The sequence below is a fragment of the Sus scrofa genome, chromosome 3 (genome assembly GCF_054392235.1).
Source record: "Sus scrofa isolate SSC_HxYL_T2T_F1_AM1 chromosome 3, Sscrofa_HxYL_maternal_Yorkshire_Landrace_v2.0, whole genome shotgun sequence".
NCBI classification, from domain to species: Eukaryota; Metazoa; Chordata; class Mammalia; order Artiodactyla; family Suidae; genus Sus; species Sus scrofa.
In genome coordinates, this window is record NC_139385.1 from 129,982,736 (window position 1) to 130,009,506 (window position 26,771).

The following is a 26,771-nucleotide window of genomic DNA, read 5'->3' on the forward strand; positions in this document are numbered from 1 at the left end:
GGAGTCAGAAAAGCCTGATTGCTCAGCTTCACTGCTGCCTTCATCCTCCATCAGCTGTGGGACCCCGGACGGAGGTCAGCGCCCTCCAGGAAGACCACCAGAATCACACCTAGAGTTGAACCACTTGGGTTTATCACTCATTACCGCAGGAGAGAACACCCATCAGGAGTGTCCCAGAGGGTGTTAGAAAGAACTGATTCCAGGGTTTGAGTTTGGTCGGGTGGCTTGAGGGGGTCGAAGGAAGCACGAGTTTGCTTTAGACTGGATGTTGTTAGGCAGCAGGGCGAATCCATGATTTGGCATCTCAGGAAATCTTTCTACAAGGATCCAGCTGCAGTTGGTAAAGGAGTTGCTGTCCCTCATTGAGGGAGGGGCAGTCGCATTTCAAGGGTGACACGGCAGTGCTCTTTTTTTATGCTTAGACAACACCATGAAGTGGCCTTGCTGGGTCCATCTTATCCTGGTCTCAGGGCTCCCTGTGAGAGGCTGGTTTCCTGGAAGGTTGTTCATGTCCAACAGAAGAGCGGTGCTGGCTGTAAAGGGAAGGCCAGCTTCTAAATGTCAGGGGCTGCTCTGTTGTTGCTTCTCTCCCCATTACTAAATTTCTCCATGTGTGGAGTTCCCCTTGTGGCTCAGCGGTTAGCGAACCCGACTAGTATCCATGAGGATGCAGATTCAATTTCTGGCCTCGCTCAGTGGGTTAAGGATCTGGCGTTGCCATGAGCTGTGGTATAGGCTGGCGGCTGCAGCTCTGATTCCACCCCTAGACTGGGGAGCTCCATATGCCATGGGTGCAGCCCTAAAAAAAAAAATTCTCCACTCATAACACGAGGGTGAGAATATCTGCCCAGAGGATAGTTTTTAAGAACAAATAGGATAAGACAGAGCTCAGAGCAGCAGCCCAGTGTATGGGTCTCCATGTTACCCACTGTGGCAGCTGCTCAAACGTGCGTTTTGGAGGTTAAAAAAAGAAACGCTTGGTGCTTTGGGGTGCAAATGAGAGGGGAAGGAGCCATCCACCAAGGCTGCGACTGAGATTCCCGTTTGGGTCTCAGTCCAGGCCATCAGGGCTGGCACTTGAAACGAATATCCTCCAGCAGCATCGAACTGCTGGCAATGGAAGCAGAGTGTCGGGTTCAGCCTACACTGAGATGGGAGCACTGGCCGGGGTGGGGGGACGTGGCCACCACCGGGACCTGGGGGACAGTGGCCACCATGGGGACCATTATGCCTGTGTTTCACTCAGCAGCTTTCGCTCTGAGCTTACGGAAAGTGAGTGGCCTTAAGACGTGGAATCCAAGGAGTGGCCCAGGGAGCACGGAGCGTAGCACGACTGAGCCGGGGACAGAGTGAGAACCACTGCCTCTGGTTCCCACACGTGACCTTGGCTGATAATGGCAGAGTGAATCCCAAGTGAGATGTTCGGAATAAAGCCCACCCAGGCGGAGGTCCCCAAATTATACCCTCTCCCTGCTAATTGCAGAGCTGTTCAGGGCCGGCATCTGGCTTATAGCAACACTCCCATGAGGACCAGCCTGAGTGCCACCTCTCATTTGGTGGAACCAAGGGAAAACTGCACACTCTGATGGCCCGGGTTCCCCAGCTTGGGGCAGTAGAAGGGCATCGGGCATGGACTTGAAGGTCAGTGCCTTCTCTACTGTGTGGAACTGAGAAGACACGCCGACGTGCTCAGCTGTGCAATGGGAATAGCAGACGTCACCATCCTTCCTTTTGCCCAAGACCATGGCAAAGATCAAATGCCATTGTCACCTGTGACGAGATAAAGAGCTCCAAAAAGAATCATGCAATTTAAAAAATTAAGACTTTTCCTAGATTGTGATTTTTGTTCAACAGCAAATAAAACTGATTGGAGGCAAAAATGAAAGGGTCCCGTTTTAACTAGAATATTCTATTGTGATATAATTAATGCTCTTCCACAATGTTTGCTCATGATGGTTATTTCAGGACCCTGTAATTTCAGAAGTCACCAAAGAAAGTCTATGGTGTCTGAGCTCTGCTTACTGAGGTAGAGAAGGTGGCTCATTATGTATTATTTGATCAATCCATTCGGTCTGCAGCGATGTACGGAGCCTGTCCTCTGTACCAGCCTCAGTTCTGTGGATAAAAGATAGGAGAGAAAGCCATCAAAGAGTGTTTCCGCTGTGGCTCAGTGGGTTAAGAACCCAACATCATAGTGTCCATGAGGATTCGGGTTCAATCCCTGGTCTTACTCAGTAGGTTAAGGATCCAGTATTGCCGTGAGCTGTGATGTAGCCCACAGGCATGGCTCGGATCTGGCATTGCTGTGGCTGTGGTGTAGGCCAGCAGCTGTAGCTCTGATTCAACCCTTAGCCTGGAAAACTCAGCATAAAAAAAAAAAAAAAAAAAAAGAAAGAAAGAAGAAAGGAGCTCCCATTGTGGCGCAGCGGACATGAATCCGACTGGGTTTTTGTGGCCCTAAAAAGACAAAAAAAAAAAAGACCATCAAGAAGTCCTAGAAACCAACTCTTCATGCTGCACAGTGACTGAATCTGCTTCGCTGTGGTCCTGACCACCCGTGGCCCCTGGTATGTAATGCCTAGATTGGCAGCAGGGCCCATTCACATAGTAGCCTACATCTCTGCTCCTCAGGAAACAGGCGTGATGATTGCAGCCTTGGGCTGAAAGTGGCCGGAATTGACTGTGCAGTTGCTGCTAAAAGGGTCCCTCGGCTGCAGAGGGGGTCCTCAACCTGACTGAGGCCGAGGCTGCGTTCATTGGGCTTTTCCTCTTCACACAGACCCAGGGCTGAACGGAGCCCCTGCTCAGATCTCTGACTCTTCCTAAGAGGAACCCCTCGGTTCCACTTCTGCGGCACCCATCTCCTTCCCCACCGAGGGGAAGCCCAAGCCCTGCCCTGAGCAGACGCAGAGGGATCTGCCCCCGGACGATCCGCCCTTTCCAGCTTCTGAGATAAGTAATTGGAGAGACATCATAATCCTTGGCAGTCTGCTTCCCAGGCTAAATTATTCACTGTAATTCTAGTCCAATGCTGTTGTTGGTCTGGCAGGATAATTCAAGTTGGGCTGCTGATCCGCAGGATCCTTCACATTGGCCTTGGGCTTTGGGGTGCTGCATTTGGGGGTTTTCTAAGTCTCTCTGCCCGTATGCAGAGCAAATAGCCCCCTCATTCTTTGAGGTCATCAAAAGGATAATGATTGGCTTACATGCGCGCGCACACACACACACACACACGCACACACACATTCCCCCAAGCACTAACATTAATTCCCAGAGTCATTATTGTGTGTTGACAGGAGGCATAAACAGCATTTTTCCAAGAGCACAGGCCTGCACAGCTGCCCCAGCCCACTGCAGAGCAGGTGAGCTCCCCTTTGTTCTTCCTGCTTCTAGACGGTGCCCCTGTGGGTACATAAGAAATAGGACCCAGGACAGGGGCAGCCACCCCTCCCCTTGCGGATCATTTAATCCCCAGAGACCTCGCCGAGGCTTTCCTTATTTCCCCCTGTACTTACTAGGTCAGGTCACATTCTTGAGATCGTTTATGCTCTTGTTCAAATAACCCCCAGGGGTTTTGCTCGTCCAGTTAGGCAGGCAATGAAAGAATCGTTTTCGCCAGGATCTCTCTGCTGAATGCAAATGTTGCTGCGTGGCTGAAAGGGAAGGGCCATGTGCCTTGGTGAGCTCATTAAGGAACAGTCCAGGCAAACTCTGCCCAGTCCTCCAGGGTCACCTCTGGGGCCCTGGGGTCACCCTCCATTCTGAGAGCTCCTGGAGTTGCCCTGCAGTCCGACCCAGCCAGCCTCGCCTCCACTTCTTCTCCAGACACTGGTTGAACGGCTGGTAGTTTAGGGTCAGGACGTATATGACACTGAAGCTGAGGTCCGGGTCCCAGCCCACAGACCTCCACTCACCCCCACTGCTCACCTGACCACGGGCTCCTGTGACCAGCAGCCTGGAGCATGGTGCTGAGCGAGCCTGGGGTCCTGAATCCCCAAGCTGGAGCCCCTCAAAGCAAGGGCAGCAGGCAGCACGGGGATTTGTACTCTGGCAATTTCCAAAACACCCAGGAGACACTCTGCCCCCGGCTCCAATTTATGTTGAGCTAAGAGGACTGGGAGAGGGGCAGAGTAGAAGCCAGGCGGTTGGGGGGGGTGGTTCCTGACCAAGCTCCCGAGGTGAGTGGCAGCACTCAGGGCAGTGTCCAAGGCAGTAGTAGGGGATCCCAATTGCTCAGTGGCTGCCGTGTTCCAGGCTGTTGAGAAGACTAGGAGGCCAGGGAGGCAACAGCCCTATTTAGCTCTGCTTTGGTCAGCCTGTGACTAGAGTTTTTGGCTTTCAGTTTTCCAGGGACTCGGGCGCTCACCCTTTCAGAGGCCCCCCTGGGCAAAGGAGGGCAGGGGCCTTGCAGCCGCATCTGGGAGGGATGGCCACGCCCTGACTTGCGGGCGGCTGGTCCGGAGTTTGGCGCACACCAGAGTCAACCAGAGAGCTGGGTGAGTCCCCGGGATGCAGGGCTGAGACCCCTAGATCCATGTTACCAGAAGGCGGCCTGTCCCTGTGAAACCTGGAGATGCCGCTCTTAGGAAGGAGCATTTGTCCTGTCTCCGGAGGAGTGCAAGCAGGGGCAGAATATTCTGGAAAGAAACCACCTGTGGGAACTGGGACTCAATCGGCTTGGACGTCTCTCCCACTCAAGGAGCCCTCGGTTCTGAGTCTGCGGATGGGCTGAGGTACTCACAGAGTGGGGGTCCTGGCGGCAACGCCTCCAGCCCCTGCCGCGCATTCCCCAGGGGCTTTCATCAATGGGCTTTAAAGGGAGAACAAAAATCCCAGCATCTTGTGGAGGAGTCTGGGCTTTGAGCACAGCCTGATCCCTCCTGCCGCCCTGCCAGCTCCCAGCTCCTAGGGCTGGAAGAGGGGGGCGGAGGAGGCTTGCCCAACACCTGCCCCGGCCCCAGCTGGGGTGTCTCAGGCCCCTGTCAGAGGGAGCAACTGGCATCCGGGACAGTGTGATCTGACTCCCCGTCACTTCCAGTCATCCCTAAGAGCCGTGACGTCGTGGGGTTCCTTGAAGAAACTGCAAGAGACGGCAGCCGCCTTGCTGCCTCTCCAAGATGTCATCTTAGAAGCAATGACATTTCAGGCGAAGTCGCTTCTAAGAGAAAGAAACTTCTTCCCGATTTTTTAGTTCCTGAATAAACTAAAAGTTGAAATAGTTTAAGGAATCCACCAGCTATCTGGATCAACTCACTAGCAAATTGAGCAAGTGGCTAAACTATTCCGGGTTTCTCATCTAACAAAGAAGGATCATATAAATCCAGAACTGACATTCTGTGCTCTTGGGATTGGTTGTGCATGGGGGGTGGGGTGAGAGTGTGTGTGTATGTGTGTGTGTGTGTGTGTGTGTGTGTGTGTGAGACTTCACATATCTGACCATTGGCATAGATGCCACCATCAGCCAATGAGACATCAGAGACAGCATGCTCAGGGCCAGTGAATCCACCTCCAGATCTGGCTCGAAATTAAACAGAATATTCTGTTCTGTGTTCTGTGGGCAGAACAGGTTACATAACTTGTGGATCCAATGCAAAATGAAAACCTGGGCTCCCTATTCAAAAATTGAGAATTTCAAGATGGCAATACACTGGAGTTCGTGTTGTGGCCCGGTGGGTTAAGAACCCGACCAGTATCCATGAGGACTCGGATCCACTCTCTGGCCCCACTCAGTGGGTTAAGGATCCGGTGTTGCCGTGAGCTGTGGTGTAGGTTGCTCAGATCCGGCATTGCTGTGGCCGTGGCTGTGGCACAGGCTGGCAGCCACAGCTCTGATTGGACCCTTAGCCCCCGAACTCCCATAGGCCACAGGTGCGGCCCTAAAAAGACAAAAAAATAAATAAGATGGCAATACCCTAAGCTCAGGACCCTTCTGAAGGCCAAGTTCTGCGTGACAGTGCAGGTCACATGCCATGAAGCCGGCCCCGTCTGTAAGGATTTTCTTTTTTCCTTATGTGGTAGTATCTTTAGTTAAGTCTTTAGTTAAGTACAAAGACTTTAGCAATCTTGTCACCTAGAGATCGTTTTAGCCACTGCTTGGTTTGGCTGCCCGTCTCTCGTCTCTCCTTAGCAATGGTAAGGCTGATGCGCTTTCCACAGGAAGGGGAGAGCCACCATTTGTTGCCTTTGCCAGTAATGAAAATGTTAGCAAGTGGATGGCAAAGCTGCTGCCATCGGCATCGTTCACATGAACCACATCAAAAGAACCAGGCTGTCTCTCCCCCTTGGTGATCACACCAGTTCTTCCCAGGTTGGCACCTCCAGCCACCATGCACGGGTTCCCAGGGTCAAATCTGATGAACTCAGTCATCTCGCCAGTCTCCAGGTCCATCTGAATGATGTCATCCACCTTGATGAGGGGATCAGGGGAGCAAGAGCATCCCAGGTCACCAGATGGCTTCCTTTGGTGCCCGCAAAGGTCTTTCTCACTTTGCACAACTTGGACTTGGTCTCCCCGTGTGTAACACGATGCACAGCAAAACAACCCTGGGTGTCCTGGATCAGACAGAAACTTTCTCCTGTCTTGTCAAGGCTGAGGACAACCATGAAGCCAGCAGGGTGGACCTCATTGTCAACTTGAATGAAATGCTGCAGGCAGATCTTTGCTCCACCTCCTGTTAGGGCATCCCAAAACCTGTTCCTTAGGAAAATAGTGAGGCGGAGACATGCCCTCAGATTGTGGGGAACAGTAGATGGACGAGGAGCAAGCACACAAGTCAGCTTATCCAGCATTCAACGCTTTGGAGCTGCCATGAACTTTGGGTGCTTCTTGGGACCACAAGCCATGGCTACACCAGGCGCAAGACGACGAGGATGTCTGTGGGGACTTGCTGATTCTGTGCCTCTTGGCGATTGTGATTCACCTCCATGGTTTGAGGACAAGTTTCTCATCAACACCAGTTCTACCTGCTATAAGAAAACAGCTAAAACAACGAAAGTGCTTCCATTCGGAAGAGATTTCCTGAGCACCTACCTACCTCGTGCCAGGCACCTGGGAGTGAACAAAGGCCCTCATGGCACTCACTTTCTGGCAGGGGAAGAAGCATCTTGCTTCTGCCCCTCCCCCAGGTTTTTCAGAGATGGCTGGCAGGCCAGCAGACTCAGAGCTTGCTCCCTTAGATCTCAACCTCTGTCCCAGAAAGCCATACAGCTCAATACGAAATTGTTCCTTGAATTCTTTGCACGTAGGCTATCTGTGCCTCCCCTGCAGAGCCACAAGCTCCTTGTCTTACATGAAAGGTCCTCATTCAACAAAGGTTCACTCCGCACCTGTGCCAGGGCCCAGTCTAATGCCTGGAATACAGGTCATTGCAAAACCCAGCCCCGGTACTCCAGGAGCCGGGAGTCACCTAGCGAAGGAACAACTGCACAGAAGAGGGTTGAGAATGCAAGGAAGGAAGAATGTGTTTTGAGCAGAAGAGGGAGGAAAAGTCAGGAAAGGCAGATGACGTCTGAGCCCTGCTTTGAAGATTTAGTGGGACAAAACTCCAGCTTGTCTCTTCATGGGGACCTCTGCAGGGAGCACCCCTAGCTGACTCCAGCCCTCCCCCTCCCCTTCCTGTTCTCCTCCAGCACCTGGGAGCACCTGGAGCAGATCTTGCCTCTTGAGAACTCTGCTCTCTGATATTTGAGTTCCCTCCACGACATTGTGGACTGCGGTCGTCCTGCTGTGGCACAGACATGTCCAATGACATAGAGCTCATGCTCTTGCTCTCACCCCGGGCCTGCCTCCTCATGGGTCTTACACCGTCCACCAGCCACACACGCAAAGCAGGTTGCAGGGCTGCCGATGATGGGGGGGTGTCTCTGTGAATTAGCAGGGATCAGGGGTCCAGATGTGAGCTGGATCACATCCCACATGCAGATCTTTTTAGCCCGTCTGCCCTTGAGAGGGAGCCCCAAATGTTTTTTCATCAGGGCCTGAACCCCTTCCTGGTGGCCCTGACCAGCTGAGTGTCTCCATCTCCAATTCCTGGACCACCAGGATCAGCTGGGCTAGTCCACCACCCTCCAAAAAGCAGATTCAGATCCAATGCAAGTCCTGCCTACCTAAATCCAAGAGGAATTTTAGTTCTTGGTCAACGGACCAAGGAGGGGCCTGACAAATCTCAGTGTGATTTGAAAAGGATGTGCTGAAAGCCAGCTCATCCCAACCTCTGTTTCCAGCCCAATCTCTGAAATCAGACTTTGCTTCTGAAAATGGTAAGCCAGGTGAGCATCCTTGACCTTATCTTGTACTGCTGACAGACAGAGTGCCACCTCCCCAGGCCTGGAGGTCACCAGGCCACAGACCCCCAGGTTTGGCTCAGGCTCCTCAAAACTGGGAAGCTGGCACAGTCGCATCGATTTAAGCATCTGTTTCCAAGTCACTTGGAGAAAACCTGCCAAAGTGAGATGGGCACAGCCAAGTCTCCATTCAGTAGCCGGCCCTCCCCGGGACACAGCCCCAGATCCCATCAAGGTCAGGCACTACCAGGAACTCTAGTTCAAGGTCAGCTTTCTGAAATAGCAGAAATGTACAGAGAGTGAGCAGAAAGGGATTCACCATCGAGTGGGAATTACCATTCAACTGCCTTGTGCTTCTGGCCCTGACGATAAATATTTTTTGTTCTTATTTAACGAGAAAATAAAAACAACACAAAACACAACTGGAGCAGCCCTGAACAAAGGCCTCTGCTCCAGTCTAATCCTACAGTCTAATTAAGCCAGGCCGGCACCTCTGTGCCAAGAGAACCAGTTTGCCCAGATTTAAAGCAATTACTAGCTCTCCTGCGGTAAGTTTGGTAAACTCCTGCAGAAATAAAGCCCTGGCTTGCTCTCAGAGGCACTGTGGTCAGATGATCAGGTCTCCTCATTTCTTTGTTTTCCCTTTCCCGGTGGGGTGTGGGGTCTGCTGGTTTTGCTGAGCTGCATGATAGGCAGTGACTTGCTTTCTCAGGTTACAAATGCAGCAGCTGAGTTCTAAGTCTTGCACACACAGGACTAATGACTGGCTCTTTCTTTCTAGCATGCTTTTTTTTCTTTTTTTTTTCTCTTTTTTTTTTTTTTTTTTTGCTTTTTAGGGCCACAACTTCAGCATACAGAAATTCCCAGGCTAGGGGTCAAACAGGAGCTGTAGCTGCGGGACTACACCACAGCCACAGCAACATAGGATCCAAGCCCTATCTGCAATCTACACCACAGCTCATGGCAATGCCAGATCCTTAACCCACTGAATGAAGCCAGGGATTGAACCTGCATCCTCATAGATCCTAGTCAGTTCATTTCCACTGTGCCACAACAGGAACTCCTAGCATACATTTCTGATCACTTAAACATTGCTAGCATTTTCCCCTGGGATTTGCTTCACCTGGAGAAGTTACAGATTCTCCTTTGCTCTCTGGCCATTCCAGTGAGGTGAGGGAGGCAGTTACACCCTGGCCACCTGCTCCTCAATAGATGTCATTGGGACAACAGACTGGTACAGTGCCAGTCCAGCCACTGCTGAGGACTCGTGAGCACCACGTTTCTTGGAAGAAATAAAGACCCTATAGCCTTGGCACTCAGATGGCTTGGCTTCTGCCACCACATCCTCTGGGACCTGAGAGGTGGGCGTTTCTTCTGCAAGTGCCAGATTCATCCTGTGCAACCCAGAGAATCTCCAGTTTATCAAGGACCCTCTGGATGCGAGCTATTTTTCAGTAACTTAGTAGTTACTAAGCACCTACTACATGCCAGACCCTGAACTAGATCTGGTGTTGCAATAATGAGTATGATGTGATACCCTTGGAATTTTTCACCCTTCCAATTGAAAAAGTTCTTGACAACCAAAGAGCAGTGATGACTATACACTCATTTACCCAGCAAAATGCATTCCTCTCCTACTCTGTGCTTCAGGTGCTAAGACGAATCCCCTAGAGGGAAGGTAATCAAGATTTATCGAGGACTCAGAATGAGCTGGGCTCTATGCCGAGTACTTGGTTCGATCTTGTTTAATCTTCAAAATCATTTCCATTCTACAAATAAAGCACCTGCGGCAGTAGAGGGTGAAAAACAATTGGTCCAAGAAGGCACAGATGGTGAGGACAGAGCAGGGTCTTCTGCCTGTAAAGCCTTGATCGTCCCACCAAGCACACTGCCTCTCCTGCCGGTGAAAAAGGTGAACAGTACAGAGGGAGAAGTGCTGTGACCGAGCAAAGGTCACACCTGCACCGCTCCAGTCCTGCCCCTCTTTCTTGGGGTCCCTGGCAAACTCTGAGCTGAGATCTCCTCCAACACCCAGCTGAGATCTCCTCCAACACTCACCTCACACGCCCAGGGGGGGTCCATGGCCCCAGCCAATGCTGTTTCTGGGGCCTCCTCTGCACCCTGCTCATGATGGTGCTGGGCCTTCTGAGTTCCCTTGGCCAACTGGTGAGGCTTCTTACTAGTTGGTCCCTTGGTCATGGATGGAGGTTGGATCGTATCACCCTGCTGGGGAACCCATGGCTTTTTAAGCCTGATGAGTCTCCTTTCCCCCCTTTGAATTGTTCAGGCCTTCACTGCATTTCATCTCTGTTCATTCAGATTTGGCAGCTAACCAACTACACAGTCTGTAATTTCTACCGCTACCCATGAAGTAAAAACTTTGAACAATTCTCCCTTGGCACAGCTAAACACACCTCCAGAGATCCCAGGCTTGGCTCACTTATGTTGGTGTTATCTTGTGCATGTAGGCTGGATCTCCATTTGGCCTACAGTTCTAGACTTTCTTGGAGGAAATCTGTAGCCACAAAATTGCTCAACTAAGAGGAAGGGGAGACATGGCCAGATCTGCCCACTTACAGAACCAGTCTGGCTATGCGATCAGATATCACACTTTCCCATATTTGGCCGTTACCAACGAGTGTGTATTTTAACGAGTGACTTTTTTTAGAACTCTTATAAATAATACTTTTTATTTTGTCAGAGTCCCATTTATAACCTCTCCACTATTAAACAGCCCGTGCATTCCTGCATTCCTGTTAGGTGCCTCCAGAAGGTTTCAGTTGTTTATCCAAAGGTTAAACAAGTACTGGAATCAAAGGAAATCAATCATTAACAAAGTGATGAGAAACTTGCTTCTGGTAACATTTGCTTCTTCCTTTTTCAGGATGGAAGGGAGAAGAAAAATAGCTCTGAATGATCGCCAGAGGACAGAGGTCACACCAGGAGCAAGGCCTGGTTGCGTAGCCCTTAGATTTGTGCGTTCAGATCCTGATGTCTAAAATGAAAAGCATGAGCCAGCTGTGCCAAGCTCCCAACCCGGAATCCAGAACTACCCCCGCTTCCTCAGACGCTCAGTCCACAGCAAGGGCCAAAGTCACCAAGTATTCCCAGTGCCCCAGGTGGGCCTGTGGAGGGTGGCCTGTAGCCCTGGAAGTGGCTCACTTCGGACACAGGGAGTCCCTCCCCGGGGAGCTGGCTGGGCCGAGCGCATTGTGCTTTCTGCCCGGGGTGGATAGAGCGAAGGCCTTCCTTTGGTTGGTATTGTCATGTCCAAAGCCCACAGGGGCGCTTTCCTCACTTCCCTGGAGTCAGCCTGGTTACTTGTCACTGCTGCATCCCACAGAGCTCGGGTCAACACAGGGTGATTGGCCTGCTTTGTTCTGAGTATCCAGGATCCCAGCATCGTTGGACCCTTCCTACGGCCCGGTCATTCTTTAACTGACCTTCTTCTCATTCCCCACAGCAGCTGCTCCAGTCACCTCCCAGCAATACCATAAATTCAGGTAGAGGTGGGCTTCAAAAAGAGGAAGGAGCCCCCTTTCCCTGTCGCCTACAGCCCACTTTCTGAGATCCCAGTGCCTCTCCCAGGATTTGCTTCCCCCCAGGAAGGCTGATCTAATGAATGTCCCCTCCCCATAGGGGAGATGTCTCTCCTCTACAGAGACCATAGCCTTTCTTCATCCTTCCTCCTGCCCGAGACAGGACATGACAGTCTGACTCTGTAAAGTAGGTACCCAGACTGTGGTATAAGAGGGAAGGGGACGAGAAGGAGGAGGACAGCATTTGTGTCCAAAGGTACATCACACTCAGCGTCCTTCCAGGGCCCTTCCTCCAAATGTGCTCCTCTTCTGCTCCTTTGTGCCTTAAATAAGGGCATCAGCCCCCGCAAAGTCACCCACACCCGGATCCTGGTGGTCACAGGGTGCCTTCCGCTCCGATTCCACACCTTCTACCTCCTGAATGTCTTTCCAACCCGCCCTCCCCTCCCCAGTCGGCTCCTTGATTCAGGGCTTCTCACCTCTGCCAGGACTACGGCAGAGTCTTCCCCTCTCCACCCGATCCTTCCTCCTCATGCATTCAGGGTGATTTTTCTCAGCTCGTCATCCCACCGTATATGTGTAATACTGGAGCCAGATTGCCTGGATTTTCAAATCCATATGAGTTTTGTGACAGTGAGAACCTTAGCTAACCTCTTTGGCTCAGTTTCCTCATCAGTAATTGAGGATAACCGCCCAGACCTCAGAGTCATCATGGGGGGTTGTGGCACGCAGCTTCAAAAACGGCTCCAATTCTAATACTGCCCAGCCATAAAAAAGAATGAACTAATGCCTTTTGTAACAACGCGAATGCAACTAGAGATTCACCTATTAAGTGAAGTGAGTCAGAAAGACAAATACCATATGATATCATTTATATGTGGAACCTAAAATATGGCGCAAATGAACACAGAAGAAAAACAGACCCACAGACATAGAGAATAAACCTGTAGTTGCCAAGGGGGAGGGGGAGAGAGTGGGATGGGCTGGGAGTTTGAGGTCAGTGGATGCAAACGCTTACATTTAGAATGGTTAAGCCGTGAGGTCCTCCTGTATAGCACAGGGAACTATATCCAATCTCTTGGGCTAGATCATAATGGAAGATAATATAAGAAAGGGGATGTATATATCTATGTATGGCCGGGTTCCTTTGCTGTACAGCAGAAATTGGCACAGTATTGTAAACCAAATGTAACTTTAAAAAACTCCAAAAAAAAAATAAAGGAAGAAAATGATTCCAATGACTCCACCTTCTGCCATGAATGCCCTTGGGCAATGCCTTCCCATTGAGTGTGGGCTGGACCCCATGACTTGCTTCTGATAAAAGGAATACAGCAGAAGCAATGGGATGTTACTTCCAAGATTAGGTTATAAAAGACTCTGACTTCTGTCTTGCGCACACTCTCTCTCTGGCTCTTCACTCTCTCGCTCCCTCTGATGAACAAGCTTCCATGTTGGATTACCCTATGGAGAAGCCCAAAGGAGGCCTTGGCCAGTGGGAAACTGAATCCTACCAGCAACCATGTGAGTGGGCTGGGAAGCAGACTCTTCCCTGGTCAAGCCTAGAGATAAATCCACCCCCAGCCAACATCTTGATTACAGTTTCAGGCCAGAGGATTCAGCCAAGCTGTGCTTGGGCTCCTTTTTTTATTTTATTTTATTATTTTTTTTTTCAGGGCTGAACCTGCAGCATATGGAAGTTCCCAGGCTAGGGGTTGAATCAGAGCTGTAGCTGCTGGCCTACTCCAGAGCCACAGCAACGCTGGATGCCTAACCCACTGAGGAGGGCCAGGAATCCAGCCCACATTCTCATGGATCCTAGCTGGGTTCGTTACCACTGATCCACAATGGGAACTCCAACCATCAGAATTCTAATCCCAAAATCTTAACCTGCTGAGCCACAATGGGAACTCCAGTGCCTGGATTCCTGACTCACAGAAACAATGAAGCAATAAATATTCTAAACCACTAAATTTGGGGAGAATTTGTTATAGAAAAATAGTACAGACATAAAATTATACAGTAAAGGGAGTTCCTGTCATGGAGAAGCAGAAATGAATCTGACTAGAATCCATAAGTATGCAGGTTTGATCCCTGGCCTTGCTCAGTGGGTTAAGGATTTGGCGTTGTCATGAGCTGTGGTGTAGGTCACAGCCATAGCTTAGATCCCGTGTTGCTGTGGTGTAGGCCAGCAGATGTTGCTCCGATTTGACCCCTTGACTGGGAATTTCCACATGATGCCAGTACAGCCCTAAAGGGCAAAAAATAAATAAATAAATAAATAAATAAAAATAAAAATAAAGAGTTTAGAACAGTGTCTGACACCAAGTCAATGACTATCAGCTACTGTCATCAGCATCATCATTATCACTTGTGTAGACAGACACAGAGACTGCAAGCTCTGGGAGGGGAGGGACCATGCCTACCTATTTGTCTACCGAGTCCCTTGCTCCCAGCACAATGCCAGGCAGGGTCCTTCAGTCAACAATCAACATTGGGAAGGAAAGAAGTGGGCTTCTCCAGACTCTCACCTCCCAGGCCAGGAAAGGGGCTGCTGAGAGTTGAAGGAGCAGCCTGAGCACCAAGTTTCTCCCTCCAGCCGGAAGATGGACCAAGTAGGGTGGTTAAGGCATCCGCATCCTCCCACACGGGCTGCCGTACAAGGTCCCTTTGTGGGGTCGCAGCCTCCTTGGGCCCAGGCTGCCTGTTTCCCAGGAGCTCAGCGGTCACAAAGCTCACCCTTGTGTCCGACCCGCATCCCTGGGAGGCACAGAGAAAACAATGAAACCATCGCCACCAACCTTCTCTCCTGGCCTGTGTGTGGGCAGCAAGGGTCGGGAAGAGGCTGTGTTGGACTTGGCTGGGAAACATCATTTTTCTTGACTCAAGAAAAGTGTGTCAGAGAGGCTAAAAGTAGAAGATGGTTCTCACCCAAGAGCGCTTTGTTCCCCAGAGGCCGGGCCCCACAGCAATATAAAGAAGCTGTATCTCGCATCCACACATCACCCACTCCTGCTCAAAGGTCTCCTCCTCCATGATGCCCTCCGCAATTTCCCCTGGGCTTCTCTTGTGCCCTGGGCCTAATGCCTCCCTTCAAGCATGCTCAGTGAATGCACTCCCGGAATTGCCTGGCCCACCAGGGCAAGGACTCTGTCCTCTTCGCTTCTGGGTCCCTTGTCCCAGCAGAGCTGACAAAGGAGGTGCCAATGCTGAATGAATTACAGAGCGGGTGGCTGTTGCATTCTGAATTTAGGAAAGGCAGATAGAAATCTCTAGGAAGGCATTAAAGTCCCTTTTGCACACGAATGTGGAGAAAGGAAACTCTGAAACTGCTGGGCTCCCTAAGTTGGGGGAGTCAGGACTACACTGCACTCCTTCCGGAACGCGGAACGCGGTTGACTTTCCGCCTGAAACGACCTTCCTCCTCTGCGTCTTTTTTTTTTTTTTTTTTTTTTTTTCGTCCTTTTGCCATTTCTTGGGCCACTCCCAGGGCATATGGAGTGCTCCCAGGCTAGGGGTCGAATCAGAGCTTAGCCACCGGCCTACGCCAGAGCCACAGCAATGTGGGATCTGAGCCGCGTCTGCAACCTACACCGAAACTCACCGCAACGCTGGATCCTTTACCCACTGAGCAAGGCCAGGGACCGAACCCGCAACCTCATGGTTCCTAGTCGGATTCATTAACCGCTGAGCCACGACGGGAACTCCCTTCCTCTGTGACTTGACACGATCTCTCCCTAATTCTAAGTATCACTTGTTTCCCCACTGCTGGCATGCTGATCAGAGATTCTGGACACGAGGCCCTGCCATCTGGGTTTTAACCAACCCTCCACATGATTCTAACGCACCCTTAAGTTTGAAGAGCACTGTTCTAAGTTTAGTGAAACACATGTGGAAAAGTCCTTAGAAATGCAATCCAGACTGATTTAAAATTAAGATTAAACAGGAACCCAAGGCAATGCCCCTTGCTATGAAATGCCCAGGATCAATGAAACACCCCTCTATTCTCCACAAAACCGTTCAACAGGCAATTAAATGAACTCAGCACATTTATTTTAAATGTGCAAAATGAATTTTCATATCCTAAGAGTCACACCAGATGTTTCACCTCTTTTTTTTCCTAATTGATTTTCCAGCCTACAGCAATTTGCCTTTCTATTTTCCAGTTGGATCTAATGCGGCAAGAAGTGTGTGTTCCGGCAGGATTATTAAATGCCACGCATTTTAAAACAAGCATAACTCAGGCTGCGTCATCTGGGCAGTTGTCTTCCTAAATTAAAAAAAAAAGAAAATAACAACAACAACAAGAGATAGCTATAGGTAACAGGCAGATTTGTGCAGGCAGGAAACCCAGAAAAGGCCCTTTTAGGGGGCTGGGTCTCCAGGCTTTTGGCTGGTTGCAAAGCTGAATCCTGGGCATCGAGCCCAAGGCTGAGCTCTTCTCCACAGAGTCCTGCACTCCCTGGTACCAAAGGATTTGCTAGCTGTAAAACCTGCAAAATCAACATTTTGTTTTTCAATGGAAAGTTTTGTCTTTAAAATGAAGAAAAAGTAGGCTGAGAGATGGAGGTGTTGGGGGGCCAGGAGCTAAAGAAAGGATGAGGCAGGCAGTGGCTCAGAAAAGAAGCCATCCTGGGTGGACCCTCTGCTTGCTCTGTACCTGGAACAGCCCAGACAATTCTCCACTGTTGGTCAATGAGCCTGGCTGTGCGGGAGGCCCTGTTACTAATGTGTGTGTGTGTGTTGCCTCACTCACCAAAAGCTCTTGGGAGTCTGGGGAAAGACAGGGAAACAGAAGCCTCAAGTTTTAAAGCAAAAGGCTTCAAAAGGGGCCTTCTCTGCCTCTGCCTTGCGGGTTAGGGGCAACTAAAGGCTAGAAACCCAGAAAGTGTTGATTCCAAAAACAAAAACCACATATCTCAGGTAGCTGGGAGAGGTTGGCACTATCTACTACCTTTCCTAGAAGCTGCTGAAGCTGGCAGACCTGAGCCAGCATACCTGTAGCAGGATTTTAATGTGGGCTGAGGATAAATCTGTCTGGCCCCGAGACCCACTGCAGCAGGCTAAGCGTCTGAAATTAGAGCTCATCACGATTACATCTCCAAGCTCCAACTTAATTTTTAGGGCCACACCCTGTGGCATATGCAAGTTCCCAGACCAGGGGCCAGATCACCACTGCAGCTGCTGACCCCCTGCTACAGCCACAGTAATGCCTGATCCGAGCTGTATCTGCCACCTACCCCGCAGCTTGTGGCAACACTGGATCCTTTAACCCACCGAGCAAAGTCAGGGATCAAACGCCCATCCTCATGCATACTGGTTGGGTCCTTAACCCACTGAGCCACGACGGGAACTCCCCAAAGCTCCAAATTTAAACAACAGCCACCCAAAACCTCTAGCATTCCATCCCTGGCCACTCTTGGTACTTTGAATAAAGCTACAGACATTCAATGAGAAAAGAGTCAGCTTCTGATTTGGGCTCTTCTCCATTTCCACCCAGAAGCTCGGGGCCCCAGAGATAACCTATCACTTCAGGGGGTATTGTGTAACCCCCGGAGGATCAGAAGGGAACCCAGGAACCAGGCTTTTAGACAGCCTGGCCCCCACACCAGTGACTAACAAAAAGAAAAAAGCTATCTAAATTTAAAAGGCACAAAGGACAACTTTCCAAGTTCTAAAGAATAGGAAGGAAAGGCCCCATAACAGACTTAGACACAAGAGCTTGAGACATACACACAGTACACATGAGATCAAAGGTGATGGCTCTGGGTCCCTGGGTAACCTCTGGGACTGGGACAGGAGCAACCTGGTCTCCATGGCCACCTGCCCCCCCACATCCTCCAAGGGATTTCATCCCCATTTCTTACCAACTCAACTATAAGAGCAGAGGAGCTGAATTGGTGGGACCTCGCCTAGCGGAGTTCTTACCTTCTCCCCATATTTTTACACATTAAATCACAGGAGCCATTTTATAAATGTCATCATCATAGTCTTTTAATATTTTACATAAAAAACTGTATACACAGCTTATAGAACTTTTATGTAAACATCATAAGCTCACCACTTTGTCATTTGTCAGTTTATTTAAAAAATAAAAAACAAGACAACAATTTAGTAGAAGTACCACTGGGTGGGGAAGGGAAGGGAGAAAGGAGACACGAGGGGCAGGTTCCTTCTCTGTACAGAGATGCAGAGAAAATTTCACACAGCTTTAGAGACTGCCTTGTGGGGGGGGGGAAGGTTTTAGATAGGCCCTAATACTTGTTACTGCTCTTTATCAAAATAGAGTGCACACCTGCACAAATAAAATCGCAAAACAGAACAGTGTTGCCACTTTTTTCAAGAAAAGAAAATTAGTGGTTTCTTCTTCTCCTTGATTTTTAAAAGTTATCATTTTTTTAAAAACATCAGAAGTAGATGAGGTTACAGCGTACAAGTGTGGTCAGAATGCTACTGTCTTATGCAAATGACAAGTGCATTAAGTGTCAAACAATGAAACAATTGTGCAAAGAATTCTTTCCAAAAAAAAAAAAAAAACCCAAGTTTTCGCCTTTAAATAAATCAAATAACATCAGTTTCTTGGACTGAACAAATTTCACTTGTAGGACAGGCACAAAGTTCGCTTATGGCAAAAAAACAACCTGCAGCACACTTTCCCTCCTCCTGCCTGTGGCTGATGAGGGGTTCTCCCTGGCTGGCCCGCAGGAGACATGAGTCTGGAAGCTGTGTCCTCTCAGCCCCAAGTCAGTTAGTTGCAAATGTCTTTCCCAGGAGTTGGAAAGATGGCCAAGTCTTGTTCGTGCCTGGATGGACGCCTGACCCAGGCTGGGCCGGAGCTGTTCTCAAGTCCTGTCACTCCACCCACCGCCACCATTAAATAACACCATCCTACCTCCGAAAATAAAATTATATCTATATTTATATAACACCCCATCCACCCCAGCCCTCCCCTCCCGCAGTTCCCGTGGTCTATGTTACAGACAGGGGCATAGCAGGCGCTCGCTGGTTATGGGAGAACATCTGATGATGGGGCGCGGCCGCACCCCGGGGCCAAGCTCGCCTCGGGGTAGCAGAGGCGGGCGTGGGGCAAAAACGGGGCGGGGGGAGTTGAACATACACACAGCCACACCCTCCGAAGAGGCTTGGCTCTTCAGAACAGGGTCTTCGGGGATCCCTTGGCACTCAGCGGGGCGCCCAGGCCTGTGCAACACAGCGGGACGCACACAGACACTTGGAAAGGGGGCGCCCGGTGCCTACCGCGCCGATTCCCGGCGCCAGAGCCACAGCCGCCAGGCCACGGCTGCGGGTCCGGAGGGCAGACGCCAGGCCGTCCGGTGGGGTCCGTGGGGGGGGCGCGGGTCTCCCTTCTCCGGCCTCGTGGGGGACCGGCCGGGGTGGGGGAGCCGTGCCCGCAGGGGCAGGCAGGCGGGCGCGGCCCTCATAGCACCTTGCAGCAGTTGATGCAGCCGTTCTGGGAGCCGTAGCGTTTCTGCAGCGCGGCTCGCGTGGCCGTCTCGAAGACCTCGCGCACGCCCTCCTTGGTCTTGGCAGAGCACTCGAGGTAGTCGTAGGCTTGGATGCGCACGGCCATGGCGCGGCCGTCATCCGTGCGCACGGGTTCCTGCTTCATGCGGGCCAGCTCAGTGCGGACGTGCTCGTCGCTGCGCAGGTCTTTCTTGTTGGCCACCAGGATGATGGGCACGTTGGGGCAGAAGTGCTTCACCTCGGGCACCCACTTCTCGGGGATGTTCTCCAGGGAATCCGGGCTGTCCACCGAGAAGCACATAAGGATCACGTCGGTGTCCGGGTAGGAGAGCGGCCGCAGGCGATCGTAGTCCTCCTGGCCCGCTGTGTCCCACAGCGCCAGCTCCACCTGCTTGCCGTCCACTTCGATGTCGGCCACATAGTTCTCAAAGACTGTGGGCACGTACACCTCAGGGAACTCGTCCTTACTGAACACGATCAGCAGGCACGTCTTGCCGCACGCGCCGTCGCCCACCACCACCAGCTTCTTGCGGATGGCCGCCATGAGCGGGCCGGGCCCGGGCAGCAAGAGGGGGCCCGCGAACGCCTCGCTGCCGTCCCGCTGGCCGCTCACTGCTCACCTCGGGCTGCGCGCTAGGGGCAAGGGTCGCTAGCTGCACCCAGGCCCCGGGGTGGCGCGTTCTCTCGCTGTGCTCAGGAAGCCGCGGCGTGGGCGGTAGGGGCGCGGGAGCATAGGGCGCACCGTACGTCTCCGCGCTGCTCCGGAGCGGTGGCGGCCCTCCTCGCCCAGGATCCGGGGTTGGCGCCTTTGTGCGCAAACGGTGACTAGAGTAGCAGACCCGGCCTAGCTTCCTCCCGGGTCGCTCTAGGCCTCAGCAAAGGTACAGGAAAACGAACGAAAGCAGGCAGACTGCGGTGGCAGATGCAGGCTGCGGCCCTAGCGCCCGCTATTTAAAGAGTTCGGCGACTTTCTTAATATAGCCGCCCAATGGCAAGCGAGCCGACTGAGCTCATCGCTGCGGAGCTTGGCTCTGATTGGCCGTCCGCTGCAGCCCAGGGGCGGGGCCGGGCGAGCTTGATTGACGGCCCAGGCCGCGGGGCTGGGAGAGGCGGCGACCGGGGAGCGTGCGCCGCGGCTGGCGCTGCGGGGCTCCGGCGACACCAGGGTTCCCTCCTTCGCCGCAGCTTCTGCGCGTGGGGCGGGAGGCCAAGAGCTAGCTACCAGGAGCCCGCAGGGCCTGGACGAGAGGTTCAGAAAGAAGCCGCACTTTGTGGGGCGTTAACGACTCCCTCCCACTCAAAATTGCCGCGCTGGCTTCGCAAACTCCCAGCGGGTGGTCGGACCTGTGGGGGACCGAGCGGTTCCTTTAACTTGGTTTTGTTTTTAAGTGAACGCGCGCGCACACACACATTCGTTTGTTCCCAAGCAAGGTCTTTTCCCTTTTCTTTCAGAAGCGGGCCCACCCCTGGTCGAGTCTGCCATCCCTGTCCTTCCACCAGGGTACCCGCCTAGAGCAGCCCCGGGTTTGGATCTTAGAGATGGTGGCTGTAAATTAGGTGACCCTGGGCCGAGCTTCTGGCTCCTCCAAGTCCTATCGCCTACCCCCTTCTCGGCACCCAGCCTAGGTCTTTAGGTAAAGATTCGGAGAAGGAGGGACGGTGAAAAGGGAAGGTCGAGGTTGGTTGCAGAACTTGAGGTCCGCTGGGAAGAAGTTACCAAGCAGAAAAAGGCAGCCTCAGCCCTGGATTTCAAGATTAATTCGGATCCTGGTCATAAGGCAGAGAACTGCCTGAGGCAAACAGTACAATAAAATCCAAATCCCCACCCCCACCCCACTGGGCTAGAAGAGGCTGAGGTCCCCCTGGGGAGTAGCAGGAGAAACTTGAAGGCTGGGACATAGCAAATCAGTGTCTAGTGGGGTGCTAGCTCCCTAGTCTCCAGCTACCCACCAGGACTTAATCCATCTCTTCCTTGTATCCTGTAGGAGATGGCACCTGTGTCTGATCTAGAAGCTTCTGAGTGGATGGGTCCCAATGGACAGAAGGGGTGAGAAGAAGGATGGAGGTAGGGAGGGAGGACCACCCAAGGAGGAGGAAGAGCTTGAACCAAAGCAGAGATGTGACAAAGAGTAGGACAGATTCTAGGAACAGAGAATAGCTTACTGGGGCTACCCTCAGTGGAAAGAGAGAGTTGAAACTCAGGAGGCAGGCCAATCATGGAGGACAAGTACCAACTACACAGGTTGGGCCATATCCATTCTAGAGGCAAGGGGATGCTTGTTGGTTTTTCAGCAATGGAGAGACACACTACATCCTGATGAGGTTATTGTCTCATATTTCTGTGTCCCCCTCTGACGAAAAGCTGTTGGAGGGGCCTGGATTCTGTCCTATCACAGCATCTTGAAGACCCAGCACAATGTCTGACCCTATGCAAGAATCCATAAATGACTGTGGAGAATTGAGCTAAACGCTCATGTACTCAGGTGGAACTTGCTGGGAGTCTCTTACCTCAAACTCCAGACTCTGCTTTACCAACCACCCGATCAAAGCAGGCCAGCCAACTGTAGCGGAGCCACGGTGTTCCCACATATGATTCATATGTTGAGACGTAGGTCCCCAAATGGACACTGCAGATATAACCAGGTCAAATAAGACATGAGTGCCACTAACCCCCGGAATCCATTCTCATTCAAATGACCGGAAGTGCTTCCCACATTGGCTTAGCTCCACTACAATGCCCACTGTTTTTGCTTTTTTATTTTGTTTTTCCAATCTAAGGAACTGGACAGTCCACAAGTAGATAATTTTTCCACAGTGGGAGAGCGTAAGGGTGTTTTGATCATTTGTTTAGGGCTTCAATCCGGAAACTTTTTCTTTTCTTTTAAATTTTAGTTAGTCTGTTAGAAAAATCTTATCTAAATTTTTCTTCCTTTAGTCAAATACCTTTTATAGCTGTATTGTTAACACTGCTTTCCTTCGTCTTAATATAGCTTGGGAATTTGGCTATGTCCTTAAACTTCAAATATTAGGAAAATTTAAAAAACAATTAAAGCTTTGTGACCATGTGTTTTTTTTAGAAAACTGAAAAACAAAGAATCAGGAAGGGAGATTCAATTCACTCGTTTCCTGACTCTCAGACATATTACAGGAGGTGTTCCAAGCTTGAATCTCAATATCGCAATAATTTCTAAAAATATTCAGTCAATAAATGTTGCCAAAGTAAACACATAGGAAAATCTGTGTTCTGCAGCAACTGCTTTTCATGGCATTCATTTTTATGTCCAGGCTACTTTGACAAGCTCTGTAGAGACTGGCTATTTCGAAGACAGCACCACTCAAGGGATTATTTTCCAAACTAGGTGATGTGCCAGTCTCCTTTCTGCCTCTCTTGGCTCTTCACAATACACTTGAAAAGGGCAAGGATGAAATTGATTCATCTAGGAGAACAAATCATTTTAATAGTTAACTTTATTAACATACAGAGTCATTGTATGACAGATACCCACCCTAGTGAGCGAGGGAAATTATCCTTCAGGCAAAAGAGAGACGTTAATTTACCTCCAGCCTTCAGCTTAATTTATTTGGTCTTTTTTTGTCCAGTGTCTCCTACGGATCTATAAATCACCCCCCAGCTCCTCTCCAAAACAAGATCAGAGACTGGAGGGTTCACTAGATTTTAGTGCCACCTTGTGGCCATCTTTACAGATTTTTTTTTTTAACTTAAAATACACACATACACACACATAATTATATAAGGTATTTCACAAATATTTTCTATAGATTATGTACATGATTATATAAAACCTTATGTAGCCAAAAAGCATGCAGTTCGTGACTTTTTATTTAAGGGTCTTTCACAGGACGGGACACCTCTACTTGTTTTATAAGTAGCTTCTTTAGAAATTCTTCACATATGTATGTATATATACATAGAACTTTTTTATATACACTTAAAAAATAAATTCCAAAAAAAATTGAAAAATAAAGATGCTCTTCCAGATGAAAAAAAAAAATCTCTTCCTAGTTAAATAGTAACTTGTCAAAGAGATTAGAAGAGACAGCAACTATGGAAACTTACTCAGCTATATAGCAATGGACTTTCTTTTAGCCTAATTACAATGTATGGAAAGTTGTGAAACAATTTTAACTGCAAACAGTATCTGCTTTCTTCCCCCAACTAAAAAAGCCTATTGGGTCTTTTGCTATGATTAGACGTAATAATAACTCATTTACCAACAAGCATTTACTAGGTAGCAGCAATACCATAGACATTTCTGACGGTGGTTTGATTTTTAAATTATTTCACTTCAAGGAGTAGTTTAAAGTCTTTAGTACATGTGGAATCTAAAATATGCCACAAATGAACTTATCCATCAAACAGAAACAGACTCACAGACATAGAGAATAGACTTGTGGTTGCCAAGGGGGAGGGAGGGCGGGGAAGGATGGATGGGGAGTTTGGGGTTCGTGGAGGCAACACTATGATACATAGAATGGATAAACAAGATCTTACTGTATTAAAAAGGGAAAGGCTCGTCCAGATCTAGCCATGCCATTGCATGTGGAAAAAAAAAATCCAGAGGTCCCTCCTGGTCTGTTTGAGACCTACTCAGTCATGAGTTACATAGCTGAGCCTTCAAACTGCTTTCTGGGGTCTCTAGTGCTGAACAATGGCAATTCAAACACCCCGTCCTGTCCCGAGATGGTGACCAGTTTGATCCAGGCCTAAGACAGAGAGGCTAGGCTCACAGAAGAACATAGCTAGACTGCTAAACTTCAGAAAGTGGGCATGAACTCTGATGAGACTCCCTGTCCATCCAGCCCAGGGTCAAGGGGAGTAGGCAGTGGGCACTGTCCAATCTGGTAGCTGATAGCCATGTGTGAAATGCTACTGGTGCCACTGAAGAACTGCTTTTAATGTTATCTGATTTTTTTTTTTTTTGGCTTTTTAAGGCCACACCCACAGCATATGGAAGTTCCCCAGCTAGGGATCAAACCACAGCCACAGCAACACAGGATCCAAGCTGCATCTGCAACCTATACCACAGCTCACAGCAACACCAGACCCTTAACCCACTGAGCAAGGCCAGGGATCAAACCTGCATCCTCATGGATGCTAGTCAGATTCATTAACCGCTGATCCACAACAGGAACTCCTAATGTGATCTGATTTTAATCAATGTAAATTTAAATTTAAAAACTAATACTCAGAGTGGGGGAAATGGGGAGATGTTGGTCAAAGAGTATGAACTTGCAGTTGCAAAATGAGTAAGTTCTAGGGATCTAATACATAGCATTGTGATTATAGTTAATAATGCTGTACTATATACTTGAAAGTTGCCAAATGAATAGATGGTAAATATTTCCACCACAAAAAGAAGTGAGAATGATGTGCTCTGATAGAGACATTAGCCATCACTGTGGCGGTCATCATTTTTGCGGATACATAAGAGCATCAAATCAACATCATTGTTGTACATCTCAAACTTACACAATGGTATATGTCAATTACATCTCAATAAAGCTGGAGAAAGAACTGAACTATGACGGATGAGAACTACCACGAATTTTTCAAATAAAAAGTTAACACAGCACGATATTCGATTCTGTTACTGGGAAATGCTGATGTGTGTTTGAAATAACTTGAGTAAGCGAAGCTACTTTTTCTTACCAGAAATTTTTAGAAACCGAAATCCAGATTGAGTATTTTTGATGAAAATTTAGCTTCCGAATTGGGATGTGCTGCAGTAAACACTAGAATTTAAAGACCTACGGTGAAAAAAGTGTAAAATAACTCATGAAGAATTTTTACATGAATTACATGTTGATAATCGATAATATTTTAGATATAGTTGTTTTGTTTAATGAGAGTTAATATGTTAGATGTATTTGGACACAGTGGATTTTTAATGAGATTTATTATATTAGATATATTTGGTAAAATTAATTTTACCTTTTTGCTGTCTTTTACCATGACAACCAGAACATTTTAAATTACACATGTAGTTTATATTTCTGTTGGGCAGCTCTGCTCTAAAAGGTCTATAGATTCCTCCGGCTCCCTGGCCACTCCCTCACTCACCATCCTTTCAGGAGTCACCTTTGTATGAGCCCCCAGCAGCTTCTTAATCTTCCTGCAAGGGGTCAAGGTAGGATTTCCCTTCATTCGTCCTGTGCTTACTGCTGGATTTGAGCTGGGCTCAGAAGCTCAGATGGACAGTGTGGTTTGGGGCCATCTGGGGCCTCCCTGTCCCAGACTTTCCATCACTGCCCCTCTAGGCACCTCGGACTTTCCATTTGTCCCCCCTAAAGCAGCAGCCCCCTCCCTAGCCTGTCCAGCTCTCATCCCAGGACCAGGCCATGTTTTTTCCTCAACAGGAGAGGCGATTTGGGCCTTTCTGCATGGCCATTTATTTTCCTTTCCAGAAAAGGGAATCAAAATCTAGTCCTTGATGAATTTTGGTAGAAAAGTGGACAGGGGGGTTTAGATGCTTTCTGGAACTCTCCTGTCAACCTCCATTCTCCATTCAGTTGGGTAAACATGGGTTGAGGGGAGAGAGTGGAGATGGGGAGGTGAGGACACAGCAGACAAGTAAGGCTCAGGCTGAGAATCCACCCCGCTCCCGCCGTGGCACCAGGTAGCCCTAAGAAATGGAGGGCGGAGCCCGCTTCACGCAGGAGTTCACCAACCAGTAAGATTTTTCCAGAAGAGATGCCCATTTGCACCACCTGCAAATTTACCGTGTGGACATTATGTGGAGGAGGGGGAATCAGAGCCTTTGGACGAGAAGAGGGAAGCAGGAAAGTGTTCTCTTCCCCCATGTGAGGTTGGCCCCGTGACATGGCCTGGTGAGGAGCCGGAGGGCAGAAAGGGAAGAGGAACGTCACAAGAACTCACCACTCCATGACGGTTGGATGGGGGTGGTTTTGGTTTTTGGGTGTTTTTGTTTTGATTTGGTTTGGTTTTGTTTTTTTAGGGCCGCACCCGTGGCATATGGAGGTTCTCAGGCTAGGGGTCAAATCAGAGCTACAGCTGCCAGCCTACACCCCAGCCACAGCAATGCCAGATCTGAGACGCATCTGCGACCTACACCACAGCTCTCGGCAATGCCAGATCCTTAACCCACTGGGTGAGGCCAGGAACTGAATCCGCATCCTCATGGATCCTAGTTGGATTCGTTTCCACTTCCCATAAGGGCTGTTATTACAAATTCCACCCCAGCTACGTTTACCGTGGCTGTTAATTTCACATAGATTCATTAAGTTATCTGAAGCTCTGGGCAAATGGTGTGGAAATGCACTAAGCAGGAAAGAGAGAGCCTCATACCAGGAGGCTGGAGACCTGCTTTTGAGGTCTTCCAATTCCAAACTGTCCAACCTTGGACAAACCAGCCTTTCCAGGCCTCGGTTTCCCCATTTGTAAAATGCAAGCGAGAACTCAGAAGCTGAAGAGTGTCCACAGGGGTC

The 26,771-nt window shown here is 49.7% G+C and overlaps 1 protein-coding gene, 1 long non-coding RNA gene and 1 pseudogene across 2 annotated transcripts in view; all 3 read right to left on the minus strand.

The window, feature by feature from the left end:
- Nucleotides 1-26,771, minus strand: part of LOC146404936 (uncharacterized) — a 639,839-nt gene that overhangs the window by 283,144 nt on the left and 329,924 nt on the right. The window lies entirely within an intron of this gene.
- Nucleotides 6,083-6,849, minus strand: LOC100523548 (small ribosomal subunit protein eS4-like; annotated as a pseudogene).
- RHOB (ras homolog family member B) lies at nt 19,258-19,848 on the minus strand. Its single transcript, NM_001123189.1, has one exon. The coding sequence runs from the start codon at nt 19,846-19,848 to the stop codon at nt 19,258-19,260; it is 591 nt and encodes a 196-aa protein (NP_001116661.1).

Bases quoted from the DNA above. Each gene is read 5' to 3' on its own strand.
- RHOB (NM_001123189.1), bottom strand. From the start codon at position 19,848: ATGGCGGCCATCCGCAAGAAGCTGGTGGTGGTGGGCGACGGCGCGTGC.